This window comes from Sinohyriopsis cumingii, chromosome 6 (assembly GCF_028554795.1).
Source record: "Sinohyriopsis cumingii isolate HCF-2022 chromosome 6, ASM2855479v2, whole genome shotgun sequence".
NCBI lineage: Eukaryota > Metazoa > Mollusca > Bivalvia > Unionida > Unionidae > Sinohyriopsis > Sinohyriopsis cumingii.
The window spans coordinates 93,610,060-93,629,440 of NC_142966.1; the positions used below are offsets into that span (position 1 = coordinate 93,610,060).

The following is a 19,381-nucleotide window of genomic DNA, read 5'->3' on the forward strand; positions in this document are numbered from 1 at the left end:
TCATTGAAAAGGAGATACTCCAAAAGGTATTTATGATTCATTGATAAGGAGATATACTGAAGGGTACTGATGATTCATTGATTAGGAGGTACACTGAAGAGTATTGAAGGGGCCCCGAGTGGCCGAGTGGACTAAAGTGCTCTCCATTACGGATCACTGGCATCTCACCTCTGTCTGCAGTGGTTCGAGTCTAAGATTCAGCCAATGTGGGTATGTGAGAAAGCTTGCCAGTAGCTTCTTGTGGGTCGGTGGTTCTTTACGAGGTTTTCCCGGGTTCTTCCACCATCATTAATACTGGCCGCCATATATAGCCTATCGTGTGCTGAAAAAATGGTGTTAAACCCGACAAGAAGAAGAAGAGTTTTGATGATTCATTGATATAGACATACACTGTAGGGTAATGATGATTCATTGATAAAAAGATACTCTGAAGGGTACTAATGATTCATTGAAAAGGAGATACACTGACTGTAGGGTACTACTGATTCATTGAATTGGAGATACACTGAAGGGTAGTGATTCATTGAAAAGGAGATACACTGAAAGGTGTTGATGATTCATTGATAAGGAGATATACTGAAGGGTACTGATGATTCATTGATAAGGAGATACACTGAAGGGTACTGATGATTCGTTGATAAGGAGATACACTGAAGGGTATTGATGATTTTTTATATGGACATACACTGTAGGGTATTGATGATTATTGATATGGACATACACTGTAGGGTATTGATGATTCATTGATAAGGAGATACACTGAAGGGTACTGATGATTCCTTGATGTGGACATACACTGTAGGGTATTGATGATTATTGATATGGACATACACTGTAGGGTATTGATGATTCATTGATAAGGAGATACACTGAAGAGTACTGATGATTCCTTGATATGGACATACACTATAGGGTATTGATGATTCATTGATATGGACATACACTGTAGGGTATTGATGATTCATTGATGAGATACCCTGAAGGGTACTGATGATTCATTGAAAAGGAGATACTCCAAAAGGTATTGACGATTCACTGATAAGGAGATATACTGAAGGGTACTGATGATTCATTGATTAGGAGATACACTGAAGAGTATTGATGATTCATTGATATAGACATACACTTAGGGTAATGATGATTCATTGATAAAAAGATACTCTGAAGGGTACTAATGATTCATTGAAAAGGAGATACACTGACTGTAGGGTACTACTGATTCATTGAAAAGGATATACACTGAAGGGTAGTGATTCATTGAAAAGGAGATACACTGAAAGGTGTTGATGATTCATTGATAAGGAGATACACTGAAGGGTAGTGATTCATTGAAAAGGAGATAGACTGACTGAAGGGTACTTATGATTCATTGAAAAGGAGATAAACTGACTGAAGGGTACTGATGATTCATTGAAAAGGAGATACACTGGAAGGTATTGATGATTCATTGATAAGGAGATATGCTGAAGGGTACTGATGATTCATTGATAAGGAGATACACTGAAGGGTACTGATGATTCATTGATTAGGAGATACAGTGAAGGGTACTGATGATTCATTGATACGGACATATGCTGTAGGATATTGATGAGTCATTAATAAAGAGATGCACTGAAAGGTATTGATGATTCATTGATAAGGAGATACACTGAAGGGTACTGATGATTCATTGACAAGGAGATAGACTCAGAGGTGTGTGTGTGTGTGATTTGGATTTTTACAGTAGCTTTAACAATTTTTCAGTCATATCACCACAATTTCTGCAGTGTGGCAGTTTATAGTGATGTCTAGCACTGGGACATCATGCCACAGACATGTAGCATGATGTCCAACCCAGTCACATTATCCTGACACCAGGCTGACCAGTACTATCATTAACCTTTTAATGCTGAGTGCCAAGCGAGGCAGCTGTTAGTACCATTTTTATAAGTCTTTGTATGATTCAGCTGGGGATTGAACCCATGACCTCCTGCATCCAAGGCGAACACTCTAACCACTAGGCTACCAGAGCAGTCAGTGACTCAAAGGTACTGATGATTCATTGATAAAGAGATACTTGGAAAGATACTGATGATTCATTTATAAGGAGGTACAATGAAGTTCACTGTTGATACAATGTATAAGGTAACACTAAAGGGCACAGATGATTCACTGATAAGGGCATACACTGAAGGGTGTTGATGATTCATTGATAAGGAGATAAACTGAGGAGTATTCATGATTCACAGATAAAGAGATACACTGAATGGTACTGATGATTCATTGATAAGGAGATATATTGAAGGTCACTGATGAATCATTGATAAGTAGATACACTGAAGGGTATTTATGATTCATTGATAATGATCTTGCTAAATGTACAATCATTCTGATTTCTTCTGCTTAAACTGCTCAACTTAGATGAAATTTATGAAATTATCACCTCGTTCCAATTTTTTTCATATTTATTCCACATATTAATCAACCCACAAAACCACCAGTGTTCATTGTATACTTCATTTGTACTGAGTCAAATATATTTCCTTGCTTCCTGCCCTTGTTCTTGTATTTGTATTTTAGGTTTTTATCTCTCATCTTTTCTTTTCTTTCACATTTTCAGAAAAGCTAAGCATGAAGACACCATTACCTATCTCCTGGGTCACATGCCAAGCAGAAACATTAGAGGGGAGCTAGATGCGTATGTGAGGTAAGTAAAGTCTTACCTTGTTATAATGCTGCTCATTAGAGTCATATAATGGACCAACATAGTAAGTGAGAGAGCCTTATTTTGTGTTTTAAATTAACTCTGTGTCTTAATAGTGCATGAAAAGATGCAGTAGAGTAAAATCAGTTATGTGCAGTCATATTACAATTTGTTCAAATTAACCAAGAACTAAAAGTGAATTTGGTTAAGTAAATAGTGATAATATGCTTTCACTAATTTAATGGGATTCATGAACATACCTGCATTATAATAAATACAGCAGTATTCTTAAGGATTTATTGTAAGGGTTTGTGGTATGTACATGTCTACAGACATGCATTATAATAGATACAGCAGTATTCTTAAGGATTTGTTGTAAGGGTCTGTGGTATATACATGTCTACAGACATGCATTATAATAGATACAGCAGTATTCTTAAGGATTTGTTGTAAGGGTCTGTGGTATATACATGTCTGCAGACATGCATTATAATAGATACAGCAGTATTAAGGATTTGTTGTAAGGGTCTGTGGTATATACATGTCTACAGACATGCATTATAATAGATACAGCAGTATTCTTAAGGATTTGTTGTAAGGGTCTGTGGTATATACATGTCTACAGACATGCGTTATAATAGATACAGCAGTATTCTTAAGGATTTGTTGTAAGGGTCTGTGGTATATACATGTCTACAGACATGCGTTATAATAGATACAGCAGTATTCTTAAGGATTTGTTGTAAGGGTCTGTGGTATATACATGTCTACAGACATGCATTATAATAGATACAGCAGTATTCTTAAGGATTTGTTGTAAGGGTCTGTGGTATATACATGTCTACAGACATGCATTATAATAGATACAGCAGTATACTTAAGGATTTGTTGTAAGGGTCTGTGGTATATACATGTCTACAGACATGCATCTGGCCTCAGTGTTGTTAACAACAAAATAAAAAATGCTTGCATATATATAAAAAATATATCAGTTTCTGGGACTTGAATGTAAGATTATTCTCTTGTAATGATTATAAGGCAAATAGTATTTTTCCCTCTGCCATGAATATGGCAGGGACATATAGCATTGACCATCCATACATCCTATGATTCTTAAATTTACAGCTATTACAGTATTGTTACATGTACTGTGTTGAAACTTTGCAGATATTATTGACATGAGGTCAACATAAACATGACATTCACACATTATGCTTTGACACATTTTTGCATAGTTATTACATGTTTTGGTGATAAAGTTTTATATTATAATTTGCGTTTGTACAACTAGTCTCTAGCTTTTGATAAATAGTCCTAAACTTGGCAGAGAAATTATGCCAACCGCATATGAAGTTTGTGGGGTATACTTATTCATCCTGTCAGTCATACTGGAGTGAACATATTCATCCTGTCGTCAGTCTTACTGGAGTGAGCTTGTTCATCCTGTCAGTCATCCTGGACTGAAGTAAACTTGTTCATTCTGTCAGTCATCTTGGACTGGAGTAAACTTATTCATCCTGTCAGTCATACTGGAGTGAGCTTGTTCATCCTGTCAGTCATCCTGGAGTAAACTTATTCATCCTGTCAGTCATACTGGACTGGAGTAAACTTATTCATCCTGTCAATCATACTGGAGTGAGCATGTTCATCCTGTCAGTCATACTGGAGTAAACTTGTTCATTCTGTCAGTCATACTGGACTGGAGTAAACTTATTCATCCTGTCAATCATACTGGAGTGAGCTTGTTCATCCTGTCAGTCATCCTAGAGTAAACTTATTCATCCTGTCAGTCATACTGGAGTGAGCATGTTCATCCTGTCAGTCATACTGGAGTAAACTTGTTCATCCTGTCAGTTATACTGGACTGGAGTAAACTTGTTCATCCTGTCAGTCATACTGGAGTGAACATATTCATCCTGTCGTCAGTCTTACTGGAGTGAGCTTGTTCATCATGTCAGTCATCCTGGACTGGAGTAAACTTGTTCATTCTGTCAGTCATCCTGGACTGGAGTAAACTTATTCATCCTGTCAGTCATACTGGAGTGAGCTTGTTCATCCTGTCAGTCATCCTGGACTGGAGTATTCTTGTTCATCCTGTCAGTCATACTGGAGTGAACATATTCATCCTGTCGTCAGTCTTACTGGAGTGAGCTTGTTCATCCTGTCAGTCATCCTGGACTGGAGTAAACTTGTTCATTCTGTCAGTCATCCTGGACTGGAGTAAACTTATTCATCCTGTCAGTCATACTGGAGTGAGCTTGTTCATCCTGTCAGTCATCCTGGACTGGAGTAATCTTGTTCATCCTGTCAGTCATACTGGACTGGAGTAATCTTGTTCATCCTGTCAGTCATACTGGACTGGAGTAAACTTGTTCATTCTGTCAGTCATACTGGAGTAAACTTGTTCATCCTGTCAGTCATACTGGAGTGAGCTTGTTCATCCTGTCAGTCATTTTGGGGTAATCTTGTTCATCCTGTCCATCATACTTTTGTTTGCTTAAAATCCCCTGAACACATTGAAATATCTTCATGAACCTTGGTATGATTTTGTATCATGACTTTACATCAAGTCCTGTAAAACAAGTAGTCTTTCCAAATGACTGTAGATCGAGTCCTGTAAAACGAGAAATCTGTCAAATTGGCATTTTAAGTGGCATCATAGACCAGAAGAGTCTATTCAATAATCTGTCATCTGTCCATTAACAACAGTGTGTTGTCACTACCCCAAAATTACTGACAGTATTGCTATGAAACTCTTTCTTTGAGAAACTTGCTGACACTCATACTTGGGAGTTGTTCTCTTATGGTTTGTGTGCTGATAGAGCAGCTCAGCACTCGCTTGCCTGTGCAATAGCTGTTCATTTTCAGCTTGAGGAACGAGATACATATCTTTCCAAGTCTGCTATCCTGATAAATCATGACAAAGTTATTCTTAGATTACAAATAGCAAGCAGATTGTAAAATCTCACAAAGGCCTAGCAAACTAGAGCCCAGTCCTTTGTTGCAAGGAGAGTTCAGGGAAACAGGAAGGACCACACCCAAGGGCACATCAGCCTGGAAGAACCTACAAATCCATCTCTCTTGACAAAGACCCCGTTTCCATAAGTCATTGGAGACAAGATTCAGTTTTCACCGATCTCTCTCCCTGCCAACTTGTGGTAGAAAATAATAACTTGTTTGTGTTGCCCTTTTCTGTCATATTGGTGGGAGGAAGAATTCAGCACTTACAACAGAATGGTAAAGGTGCTGCCTATGGGTTCAGAGGGCCTCCAGATCTAGGGCTTTCCTCACTACAGACATCCCAAAAGAAACATACAAAGTGGATGTTCTGCTGCAAGAAGGAACATTATCTTTATCAAAAGGGCAGTTTAGATTGTTTGGTCCCAAGCACACAACAAGCTTCATCCTGTTACGTATCTAAACTCCCATTTACTTCATTCACATATCACAAAAAGCAGTTGATTCTCATTGCAGTTCAGGAAGATAATTTTGTGGTCATCCTATACCTCTGAGATGTTGACCTTCACAGTTCTGCCAGCCTGAGGATAGAATTCACGTACAGGGACATAATAAACAAATTCATGAGAATCAATGAGAGAGTTGTGTTGCACATCTAAACCACATCCACATTTATAATATCGAACCATACCTGGTTGACATTGTAAAAGGCAGAAAGGCAAAAGGTTTAGCTGTTCTTACCAGAAGAGCTTTTGGTTTGTGATTCCTCATCTGTCTGTTGTCCATCTGTTAGCACAAGTTTGTTAAAGTACTCAGGATTGCTGTGAAACTTTACACAGGGATTTGTCTCAAAGTCTGGTGGGTTCTAAATTAAAATGGTGAAACTATACATAGGCATTCATCTCAAGGTCTAGTGGAAATGAAAATGGTGCAACTGGGACACTTCAACATAAAAGCCATTTTGTTCATCTTGAAAATCTTATTAATTCATCTTCTGAACAAACTGTGATCTCAGAATGGAATTTTCACCAAGAGACCTCTCATAATGTCGGGTTGTTCCTAAATGAAAGTGGTACCAATTTGGTTGCCAGTATTGCCTTGTTATTGTTTTGTAATTGCCACACCTCCTGAAAAGCTGGTCATATTCAAGGGACTTTTCATGATATCTAGCTGCTCTTAATGAAAAATGATGCAGGTCTCACATCATGTATGACCGCCCCACCATGCAGATCTCTTTAAAGCTTGTTATCATTGCTAATTAAGGGATGTTCAGATTGACATGGGGTTTTCACTAAAAAGACCATTTATGATGCCTAGATGGTCCTTTACAGAAATGGCACTGATCTGACATCAAATAATATGCTTTGAAACGTCCTTAATTTTTCCTAATTTTTGTTCTTTCCACTACTTTTTCATTGGAATCAATATTTTTCTTCTTCTCTTTGAATGAGCCCAACACTCTCTACTTTTTTCAATAAATGTAGGAGACATTCTTATTATCTAGACCACTCCGCTGACCTAAGTGGTTAGAGCATCCACCTCTAAAGAAGGAGATTGTAGGTTCAAACCCTAGCCAAGCCATACCAGAAACTTATAAAAATTGTACTAGCAACTGCCTTGCTGGGCACTCAACATTAGGAGGTTAGTGTTAGGACTGGTAGGTCTGGTGTCAGGATGATGGGACTGGATGGGACATGATGCTATATTTCTGTGGCATGATGCCCCAGTGCTAGATATCACTGTAAACTGCCACGCTGCAGACATCATAGCAATATGACTAAAAATATTGTTAAGGCTACATTAAAAATCTAAATCACTCACTCACTTATCTAGTTTATATTTACTTACTCATCACAAGCGACCTCGAAAAAGCCAGAATCTTTGTGGAAAATATACCATTACAGGTTGGAGGAGATTTCACCTCTAAGGAAAGTATAATCCATCTGTTATTTCCAACTCTTTTTCTTCCTATCCTGCAAAGTTCTGCCCTTACAATTTGCTAACACTTTGTTGTTGTTAACACATTTAGGTACTTGCATGGGAGCATAAGTGACTCGCATTCAGTTTGGGCTATTATTATTTTGTACATGCATGTCTCTAGCGCTTATAAAAACTCCTAATATATGTGTAATTCAATTACGAACGGGTATATATCAGTGAGTTTCTATTCCGAGGCATTTGTAGCATCTGGGCACCAACGCCAGTGTTTTTACTTGTATAGGTGGTCTGTGGGCCTACAGTTAATTACCTCATAATGAATATTGTCACACCTACTTTGAACTTACATATAACAGTGCCTCAGTTCCCTTTTATGTGAATTTTTGTGTGTGTTTAATAAGCACACTTATGTACATTTCTGTATGCTTCCACTCTGGTTAGACAAGTACAGGTCAACTTTCTAATCACAGTTTAATCAGTCGCATTCTCTCATGCATTTTTCTATAGGTGACACTTGGGTCATGTTTATCTGCAAAATAAGCATTCCATCATATTTAAAGAGCAAATAGCCAATCACATGAGGTAGTCTGTGCAATTTCACAAGATAGGTTTGGGCTACATCATTTATAAGTGTACATGTCTTTATGTCATTAGGAAACTACTTATACATGTATAATTCTGTCATTTCTGGTACATCCATGTGTTTCCTTTACCACAGCATCCTTAGCCTTGGAACGCCATGCTTCAATTACTCTACCTGTACTTGTTGTCCTTGATGTTCCCTACTGTCACCAGTCTGCATGCTGACCTCTCCTCAGTGTGAGAATTTCTGGTGGACAAGGATGATAAATCTTACCCTTAAGCCATAAAGCGCTGGACATTGACATGCTCTGAAACAGCTCTGGCACCAAAGTCACCACCACAGGACTCCGCGTAGTTGGCAGCTCCCTCTACCTTGCCTCCTTGGGGCTCAACTTGATTGCTATTGCGGAACAGAGAGGGACAAAGCTAACAAACAGCCAAGTTCCCTCTCACTCAACAGGCACATAGATTACATGGATCAAATATCCTATAACCCTAACTATATCCTCTCCATACATATGGCCTATTTCCATTGTGACTGGATTAGGCAATATACTAAATATTATGGGCTCAATCACTAACAGCCCCACTTCCAGTATGTCGAACTCAACTTTTGCAGACATGTGCAGGGACCAATCTAACCCACATGCCACCTTGAGATACTCATTCAGCATAATGCCAAGAATGTTGCTTCACAAGTTCTCTGCACTCGGCTAAGAAAAGAGATTCTTTACTGTCTCCAAGTCACAATTTCTAACTCATGGTGTTCTATGAGTTTAGTGATAGGCAGACCGTGTCACTCTTCGCCAGCTAAGTCTTATGCATTGCAGGAGACCTTAGCCTTACCTCATGCAACTAGAAGATGTTTGTTCTTAAGTGAGTGATCAGTTCTAGACTATCAGATGTCATGGGAAGATTCAGCTTTCCGAACCTCCATTGAGGATGTTTTCTGCCTTTGACTCCCAGAATTCTGGCCTCCTCCTCCTCCATCTGCAACCTGGACAAAGGTTCCAGCATTTTTTGATCTTATGATGAAACAGACGAGTCCAACCTCATTTACTTCCCCAGTCTGGTAGGGTTACAGACATTCTGACCTGCATTTTTCATCAGTTTGTTGGCAGTTCTGCGTAGGCCATGCACCAGTATTTCGTGTGGAAACTCCAGCAGTCAGTAGCGATATGAATGCTTTGGGGAGGACAAAGCCACACTCCATATGCATAGATTGGATGGCCTTGGATTACACTCGGTAGTTAGTGCACCAATTCATTACCATGGTTTTGATCTTGGACTTTGTCTCTATGGCTATCTTCCAACATGCAGAACATAGCTTCTTTTCCCCCACAACGAATACCTCAGGGCATGCATGGGAATCAGTCTCAAGAATGGTCCGAATACTGAACAGAGCCGCTGAACACATATTGGCCAATGCCGTAACTGCAGGTACAGTTTACAGTTGGCAGAACATGACTCATTGCTCTCTGCCTGCAATTCCTGAAGGAGCACCATAAGGCCAAGCCTTTATCCTAACCACCCTTTTAATGGCCAGATTGAAGAAGTCTGCAAACAAGCCATCATGGAGACCAATTTCCCATACTGTATTAATTTCTATCAATGCTATTAATATGAATCTGTATATAAATCTCTAGTACCTTTTTGCCTCTTTAACTACTTAATTAACCAAGCTAATAATATTACAGTTAATTAAATAAGATTGATTGTATCCATCTCCTTTTGCAGCAAACAGAGTGAGGATGTCAGAAAATCCAATGCAAGTCTAAATGAAAATAGAAACCTTTTGTCCAAGAGGGAAGCAGAAAGAAAGATGATGGCGTAAGTTCAGTGTTACATGTGTGCCTGATTGTTAGATGCTTTTTGATATTGATTCTTTTTTATGGTGCATCCATTTTTTTTTTGGCGATAAAATGAGCGATACATCAAAGTTTCCATTACCAATTTTGATCATGATTTTCTTCAAGTTCAACAAATAGGGGTTAATTTTTGGGGTATTTTGGGTATTTTCTGGTTGAAAAAATGGGATCCATGCATGACTCCGCATTATAAGTGGGTTCGCGAGTTATCAGGGCATGAGTTATCGAGGGAGCAGTGTACTTGGATGGCATTACAACACATACCATGATACTTGGATGGCATTATAACACATACCATGATACTCAAGTAGCAATTCAAAACATGCCATGATATTTGGGTGGCATTACAACGCATATCATGGTACTTGGATGGCAGTATAATACATACCATGATATTTTGATGGCAGTACAACACATACCATGATATTTGGGTGGCATTACAACACATATCATGATACTTGGATGGCAGTATAATATATACCATGATACTTGGATGGCAATACAACACATACCATGATATTTGGGTGGCATTACAACACATATCATGGTACTTGGATGGCAGTATAATATATACCATGATACTTTGATGGCAATACAACACATACCATGATATTTGGGTGGCATTACAACACATATCATGATACTTGGGTGGCAATACAACACATACAAATTTGGGTGGCATTACAACACATATGATACTTGGGTGGTGATACAACAGATACCATATTTAGGTGGCAATACAACACATATGATACTTGGGTGCTGATAAAACACAAAATGATATTTGGGTGGCATTACAACACATATGATACTTGTGCCAGTATAACACCTACCATGATATTTGGGTGGCATTACAACACATATCATGATACTTGGGTGACAATACAACACATACCATGATATTTGGGTAGCATTACAACACATGCCATGATATTTGGGTAGCATTACAACATACCATGATATTTGGGTGGCATTACAATACATACCATGATATTTATGTAGCATTACAACACATACCATGATATTTGGATAGCATTACAACACATCCCATGATATCTGAGTGGCATTACAACACATACCATGATATTTGGGTGGCATTACAACACATACCATGATATCTGAGTGGCATTACAACACATACCATGATATTTGGGTGGCATTACAACACATGATACTTGGGTGGTGATACAATATATACCATGATACTTTGGTGGCAATACAACACACACCATGATATTTGGGTGGCATTACAACACATATGATACTTGGATGGTGATACAACACATACCATGATACTTTGGTGGTGATACAATATATACCATGTATATATACCATGATATCTATCATAAGTTAGCAGATGATATAATACAGACTCCTGCCATGCTTATCTTTGCATGTAACATGTTTATTGCTTTGTTGTAAGCATGTACCAAGGTTATTACATTAAAATATGCTGACTGTAGTGAAGATTCTGCATACAGGTTTTTTGCTTACTGTACAATGGCGTTGTCATTATTTGACCCCTTAAATTTGAGTATTTCCAGATGGGAGTCCTAAATACTGCTGAAGAGTCTGCATGTAAGATTTCTTATGTAATTTTGGTCTTAGAAAAGGATCTGTCTTTATCGTAGGTAGTCACAATGGGAGTTTTTACTGTATGTTGTAATTAACCTACTTGCAAGATACTTTTGAAACTACTTTAATAAAATAAATATGAATTCTAAATAATAAGATGACCAGAATTACTGAAAAATAGATATGATAGTTCACTATATTATATTTTCTTAATTTTAAAATTTCTTTACTTAAAACACCTGATGTAAGTTTTATTCAAGTGATTTTATCATGGATTTTCAGAGATCAGTTGAAAAAAAAGGAAGACGAATTCAAAGGTTAGTACTGTGTACTGTGGAATATGTTTACAAGGTACTGTTTCTTGCCTGTGTTTTATGCGTGTTACAAAGAATTCATCCACAAACAAGAGGAATTGCATAAGTCATAGTAATATTATCACTTGCATTAATACTTGGTGCATTGGTAAAATAAATTTCATGAGAAGTTTTATAAAGGCATTCTTAATAAATATGGCTTCAGCATTCAGATATAAGATAGTGACTTTACCAAACTTCAAACGAATTGGTTTGTTTCACTTGATCAATGCAGATTAGTCCAGATGGCTGTCCCACAGCAGTGTTCATTAATCTTAATGACATCACACTAACTTCTGTCAGCCAGTTGGGTAATCTGTGAGATAGTGGAAAATGGCCATACAAGTTGGGTAATCTGTGAGATAGTGGAAAATGGTCATACAAGTTGGGTAATCTGTGAGATAGTGGAAAATGGCCATACAAGTTGGATAATCTGTGAGATAGTGGAAGTAGGCCATACAAGTTGGATAATCTGTGAGATAGTGGAAAATGGCCATACAAGTTGGATAATCTGTGAGATAGTGGAAAATGGCCATACAAGTTGGATAATCTGTGAGATAGTGGAAAATGGCCATACAAGTTGGATAATCTGTGAGATAGTGGAAAATGACCATACAAGTTGGATAATCTGTGAGATAGTGGAAAATGGCCATACAAGTTGGGTAATCTGTGAGATAGTGGAAAATGGCCATACAAGTTGGATAATCTGTGAGATAGTGGAAGTAGGCCATACAAGTTGGATAATCTGTGAGATAGTGGAAGTAGGCCATACAAGATGGGTAATCTGTGAGATAGTGGAAAATGGTCATACAAGTTGGGTAATCTGTGAGATAGTGGAAAATGGCCATACAAGTTGGGTAATCTGTGACATAGTGGAAAATGGCCATAGAAGATGGGTAGCCTTTCCAGTGTGGGACTATATTTGTGAGATGTTTGTAGTAAGAAAGATACATGTAACTTCAGAGCATTAATATCTTCATTTAAAAGTAACATTAATTATTAAAAACTTCTTGTATTAAGAACAGACTTATTTTAGGTGAACATACATTAATAGTTCTTCATTCTTAACCTTGAAATGTGAGTGGTGTATTGTTGGCATGCACATTGCAAACCATTTAAAAATTGGGATTTAAAGCTTGGTACACACATTGCTTGGCACTTAGAATAGTTCTTTTTCCATATATTCCATTTTCCCACTGCTGCAGAGTATTCTTTGAATCTATTACAATCTTGTTTTATTTAGTCTTTCCGACAGCCACTTTTTTGGCAAGAACTCTAGAACTCTCTCCATTGTCAACGAGTCAAATACCTTTTTCTCATTTTTTAAGGAAGAATTTTCCATTTATATTATGAAATGTTAAAGTTTTCTAATGATATTTTCTTAAGGTTGCTAATTGCACATTACTGCAATTTAATCATGCAGATAAAACTTTTGTAAAGTAGACTAAATGCCTTGTTTATAAAGAACATGATTCTTGTTCTGTCATGTGATTTTTGGTCTTCACCTGCTACACTGTTTTGCTCAAGGTTCATTTCTCTTTGTGTATGAATAAACAAAAGTTATATTTAGTTTATGTTGTCCATGTTATGATCTTGACAATTACTTCGAGACATTATCATCAAAGAGAGGAACTCAACAGCTGTGTAAAGTCCAAAATTCTGTCTCAATATTACTGAGCCTGTTTCCTGTAACTGTTGGCATTTGTAGATAATGATATAATATTAACTGTGATGGTACATGTTATAATGTACATTAACCAACACTTCTTTCAGTAGCAAAAACCTGACTTTCGTGGAAACAGTGATCAGTAGAGATAATTTGATTACTTACCTTGCCATATGAATTAAATATTGGCAATGGACACATATTACATAAAATGTGGCCACTTATGAGAAGTAGATTTTACATTTTTGGCCTCAAATGCTGGCTGCATGCTGCATCAGTGGGATGTGTGCCCACAAAGAGTACTTTTATACACAAACTCATCTTTGGGAGTGCCCACAAGGAGTACATTTATAGACAAACTCATCAGTGCTGCAAAAACTGACCATGTAGAGGTAGCTGCTGGTGAGGGATACCACTGTAAACAAATTCACAACATTATACCGTAGAAACCTCATATCTTTAACACCAACTAGACCAAAAAAAATCAGTTGAGAGATCTATAATTCAAGTCAAAGAGATTTAAAATAATTAGAAACTTTCTTTTGGGTCTTAAACACAGATTTTAGGAATCCTAATTGTATTTGAGTGAATGAGATTCCGCTGTATTGGACATGGAGAAAGTAATTTTCCTTTAGTTTATGTTTCTATGAAGTTTCAGCTGAATGTACATATCTTGAAGCAAATATATACTATGACCTATATGTATTTATGGATTTTCAGCTCTTGAGGAGAGAATATTGCATGTTTGTGGCAGTCAGAACTTTAATGAAGGACTTCAGACTATTCAGCAGAAAATGACACAGTCACAAGAGTAAGTAATGGGCAGAGATTGTCACATTTTAGATTTAATGGCATTATTTGTAACTTTTAGTTGATTTTTTAGTTGATTTTCAAACAGATTTTCAGGGGATCAGCTCTTCAACAGAAGGTATCTGTGTGCACACAGGTAGTGAGAAAAGCACAAGTTTGATTGTCTGGTATATGGAAGATGGTTTTGGTAACTTTAAAAACCAGAATATGTATATCAAGAAACCAGTGGATTAAGCTGTAAATGGGTAACTGTGGAACTGATAAAGGGGATGCAGATAATTTGTGAGGAAAATAATTGTGTATGATTTTAGTTTTTGTCAGAAATGTTCAAGGCATTCAGAGTTCTGGAATTCTGGAGTTTCTCCTTTGAATATGTTCTCCAATCACATTAGATTAGGAATATAGGCCTGCTACCTCGCAAATTCAGCCCTACTAAAAGACAAAAATTGTCTTATCCTATTTATTTCAAATAGACAAATGGCAGTAACTCTTGCCCATTACCTCCTCTTGGTATTGCCAGTTGTTGCTAGTTTTTAGCTTCGGTGCTGTACAGAGCACACGTTGTTAGTTCCTCCTCCGACAATCCAGCTGTTTTTGTGTTCTTATATGCCATTCAATGTTCCTTTTGGATTTATTGTGTAGATTTATCAATCTACTGCAGTTTGTATGCATTATTTTATCCTTATAAGTTAGCGAGCCCTTGACTTTGTTTCCTTACTCCATCCATTACAGAGCTCTTATAAGCAAACTTTTATGCTGCTTGATATTTATGCTTGGTTTATTTGTATCTTGTGCTGCTTTGATAGAATTATGGTTTATTTATTAACTAAGCATTGTGCATAAGCTCATAACAGGGCCATAGGTTTCTGATATGACACTTTCACTGCTTTGTTAGTTACGACAGTGTTTTAACAACTTGGTAACTTAAAATACATTACTAGTTTCCACTTTCATTATTTGTTTTTTGAGTTGTTCCAGCAGAATGTCATTTAAATGCTATATGTACAACTTAAGAACAATGAAGTCTACCATGACTTTTTTTTTTACTAAGCATACACCATCTATGATTTGCAGCATCTGTAATATGTGGTCAGAAGAAGTTTGGGCTACTGTTTTAGCTAGTTAGTCATATAATGTGATTTGATAATCTGTGCTATTAGCTAATTAGTTACATACTAGTTTGCTAATCTATGCTTTATTTTCTCTCCAGGAGAAATGTTTCAGAGCAATAGTCCATTCAGCGTTGAAGGGAGGGAAAGATGGAATAAATCAAGGGAGACAACCTATGGTTCATTGTTGGCGACACTGACTCATTGGGGAGTATTCCCCAATATTAGGCAGCCCAATGGGCATGTCCTTCATGCCAGCAAGTGCATGGAGTTTATGCCAGATCCATTGGATCCAACTCTTAATACTGCCATACTGTTACCAGCCATCCCAACACTGCTGACAGTCCAGGCATCCCAGCATGGGGACCTTTGCATTGAAATGGTCCAGTCCAATATCTCCTACGGGATCTCAGTGATAGATCCATCTGTCTAGCCACACAGTTGGCATCACTACTATACCAGAGATTTCAATGAGAAATCTGTCCATTCAGCCAGGCCTTTGGAGCATCCAGTACTGGCGATTGCTGGTCCATTTTATATACCGCCAGCAATTGGCTGACCACACACCATTCGTGCCAGTCAGCAATGTCAGACTTTTGATTACTCACTGCCTACCCTCAAGGGAGACCTAGTGATATTGCCACATACAACCAGCCAGAGTTGTTGATGCCACCTGGCATGACTTATGTAGAGCTATAAGCTGACCCAGTTGAGGATCTTCCACACAGTGATTGTGAAGATGCCAGTGAGCCCATCTTATTCTGATCTGACTATGGAGTGGTCTGAATTCAGCTTTCAAGCCACCATTTACGACATTTATCAGGTGTTCGCCATTTTGGAATGCCCTTCCACCACTACCACTACCCAGGATTTCAAAGTCAAGGCATTGGTTGCTTCTGGGGAGGAGGAAGAGATGCCATTTTTCCAGCTCCTTCCCCAATTGGCCAAGATTTAATTGATTACTGCTTGGATTTGGGGTTGGTTTGGCAAGTCTTAAGTCAAAAGCTAGGTTCCTGTGACTTCCTCCTCTTATTGGTATCAGATGCACTCAAAATACTTTCAGTAACTTTCAGCTCTTGACAAGGATTGGCAGCCATCCACATGAGGGCTTCATTGTACTTAAGAGTGGAAAAGAATGTGTTCCATGACACATCTAAACTGGTTCTGAACATCATGGTGACATCCTTTCTGTTAGATTTGGCTTCACTGAAAATCTTCCGGCTCACCGAACAGTCCAACAATAGCCACACCTGGGACATGATGGCCTGGATCGCTTGGGTCCTTAATAAAGCAGCTCACCATACTATGGCCAATGCCTTGATGGCTTCAGCCAATTTAGACTAAAACCAATGGGATGCATGTTTGCAGTCAGTGTGTCACTTAAACCACACGATTCTCTTGTTTTACAGATGCCATTTGGGTCTCCATTGCTTTTCAGAGGATGAATTAATGAAGAAGGCAACTCTGGAACTTCCCCTCCATCTCAGTGCTCACCTCACAAAAGTCTTTGGACCTTCTTGGGTTTCCTCAGTCAGATATGCACCAGTACCAATCCCAACCCTGTGCCAGGAGACCACAGCCTAACCAATATAGGAGACGATCATACAGAGGCAGGAAGATAAAGATTTTCTCCACCTCCAAGCATCCAAACCATAAGCATTGGCGTACCTTCCACACCACCCTCAGGCAGCCAACCTGTGGGCAGCCGACTCCTTATATGTTTTCAGGCTCACTGGCTCTCCCTCTTCCCTCAAAAGGTCATTTTGTTGGGGTTTCAGGTTTCATTCATCCAATCCCCTCTCATCGTCTCCTCTTCCCTCTTCATGGAAGACCCCCAAAGATCGAAAGAAGGATGCCTTCCTTCAACAGGAGATACGGTCTCGCATCTCAAAACAGGTGGTGAAGAATAGTCTTTCCATCAATCAGTCTTCATTTGGATCTGCATACTTTGGGGACATCCAAATGTCGACCTTCTGCGAAGAGGTGGAATTGAAAGTTACCAACTTTCGTCTCTCCCTTCCCAGACCCAGAGGCTTGGGCATTGGACATGTTGTAAATCAGTTGGAATGGGTTGTGGGCATTTGCTACCCTCCCAAAGTCCTGATTTTGAAAATAATCCAGAAGTTACAGGGTCATAATTGCAAGATGATTCTGATAGTCCCTCTCATGTGGGACAAGTCCTGGGTCACCAATCAACTCGATCTAGCTATAGATCTGCCCAGGCCAGTCAACCTGAATCTCAAGTAACCATGGTTGCAAGTGTTACATCCCTCCCTGGACTTTCTTCTTCTGTGTACATGGCTTTTATCAGGACAGCCTTTGAGACAAAAAATGTAAACCTTCAATTGTGGAGAGAATCTGTAGAGCAAGAAAACCCTCCACTCTAAAGGCTTATGAGGAAACATGCATTTTCAGGATCTGATGCCAGACCAATAACATCATTCCTTTGAGTGCCTCAATCCCTCAACTGGCCTACTTCTTCTCTGAATCTTTGAGGATAAACAGCTGGCCCTCATCACTATCAAAGGATACTGCTATCAGACACATTCCGGCAAGATGGCCAATATAACACTGGACATGATAAAGACCTTTCAGATCTTTAGCTAATTTTGATTTCAATCAACCAAAATCCTTTACCTTGTTTTGACCTGTCCTGGGTTTTAACATGGCTCAATTTGAGTAAATTCGATCCTTCTGCCCACACTTCAGTAAAGTTTCTATCGTGCAAGACATGTTTTCCAATTGCTTTAGTTTTTGCATGTGGTGTAAGCAAACTACATGCCCTTTCTGTTGACTCATATTTCAAATCAGATGGTTCAGTGGTCCTCTTGACACAACCAGGCTTACAGGTTACTGTCAGTCAGTAACCAAAGAGTTGTCATTCACTCCCTCTCTTCCATAGACAGGTTTCGAGCAACAGCTATGCAGGATCCTGTTCGTGTTCACAAACATCTTGAAACACACAGAGACAAGTCATGCCACGTGCAAATGCCTCTTCCTCCTAGGGAAAGCTGGGAAATAGGACATCACTCCTCAAGCCCTTGCTTGCAAGATCAGGGCTGCCTCATGAAGATTACAGCTTACGAGATTTGAGCCATCTCTGCGAGCATTTCTTTTGAATGTAACATTTCTATCTAAGATATAGTCGAAGCTGTTGTCTGACATGCAGAGTCAACCTTCCTGAGTTTCTCAGAGATATATCATCACAGAGGCAAACCTTAGATCTGGTCAGGCCAGTGGCAGCAGCACAGATGACCACAAGAACCAACTATATCAGTTAACACAGCCTGTTAACGTCAGTGGATTCACCAGTGAAATTTTGTAGGTAAGAAGATTTCAACATCATCATATTAACTGAATTGCAGGTCAAGAGAGCTCAGGTTTTGTTGCTTATGTAATTAGGAGAACGGGTTATCGTTCACATGGGGAATCCAGCTATTCTTCACCAAAAGGATACCCGAGGTAGAGGTCAGATGCTCATCATCCCCTCCTCCTATTACTTATTCTGCTAACATAATGTGATTGTGGAATGTATTCAAAGGTTAAAGCAAAATATTAAGTGTATTATGTTTCTCTGAGAATACATACCCTATCACATTACTTGAAAACCTCCCAACCACCTTGCCATCCTCTTGAGGATCTTGCTCAGCTAAAAAAAAAAAAATAGCAACACCTGGTGGTGCCAAGGGGATTTAATGGGCAAGAGTTACTGCCCTCTTTCACTTTGAAATAGACAGGATAGAATTATTTTCATCTGCTAGTAGTGCTGGTCTTGCAAGGTAGCAGGCTAATATTCTTAATGTAATGTGATTGGGTAAGTATTCTCAGAGAAACATAAT

At 38.6% G+C, this 19,381-nt stretch overlaps 1 protein-coding gene across 1 annotated transcript in view; it reads left to right on the forward strand.

The window, feature by feature from the left end:
- LOC149797464 (DNA repair protein RAD50-like) overlaps window positions 1-19,381 on the forward strand; it is a 212,784-nt gene that overhangs the window by 66,654 nt on the left and 126,749 nt on the right. The window contains exons 13-16 of the mRNA XM_089960763.1: window positions 2,600-2,686; window positions 9,899-9,991; window positions 11,887-11,921; window positions 14,344-14,434. Of these exons, the coding sequence (XP_089816889.1) occupies window positions 2,600-2,686; window positions 9,899-9,991; window positions 11,887-11,921; window positions 14,344-14,434 (306 nt within the window). The remainder of the gene's footprint in view (window positions 1-2,599; window positions 2,687-9,898; window positions 9,992-11,886; window positions 11,922-14,343; window positions 14,435-19,381) is intronic.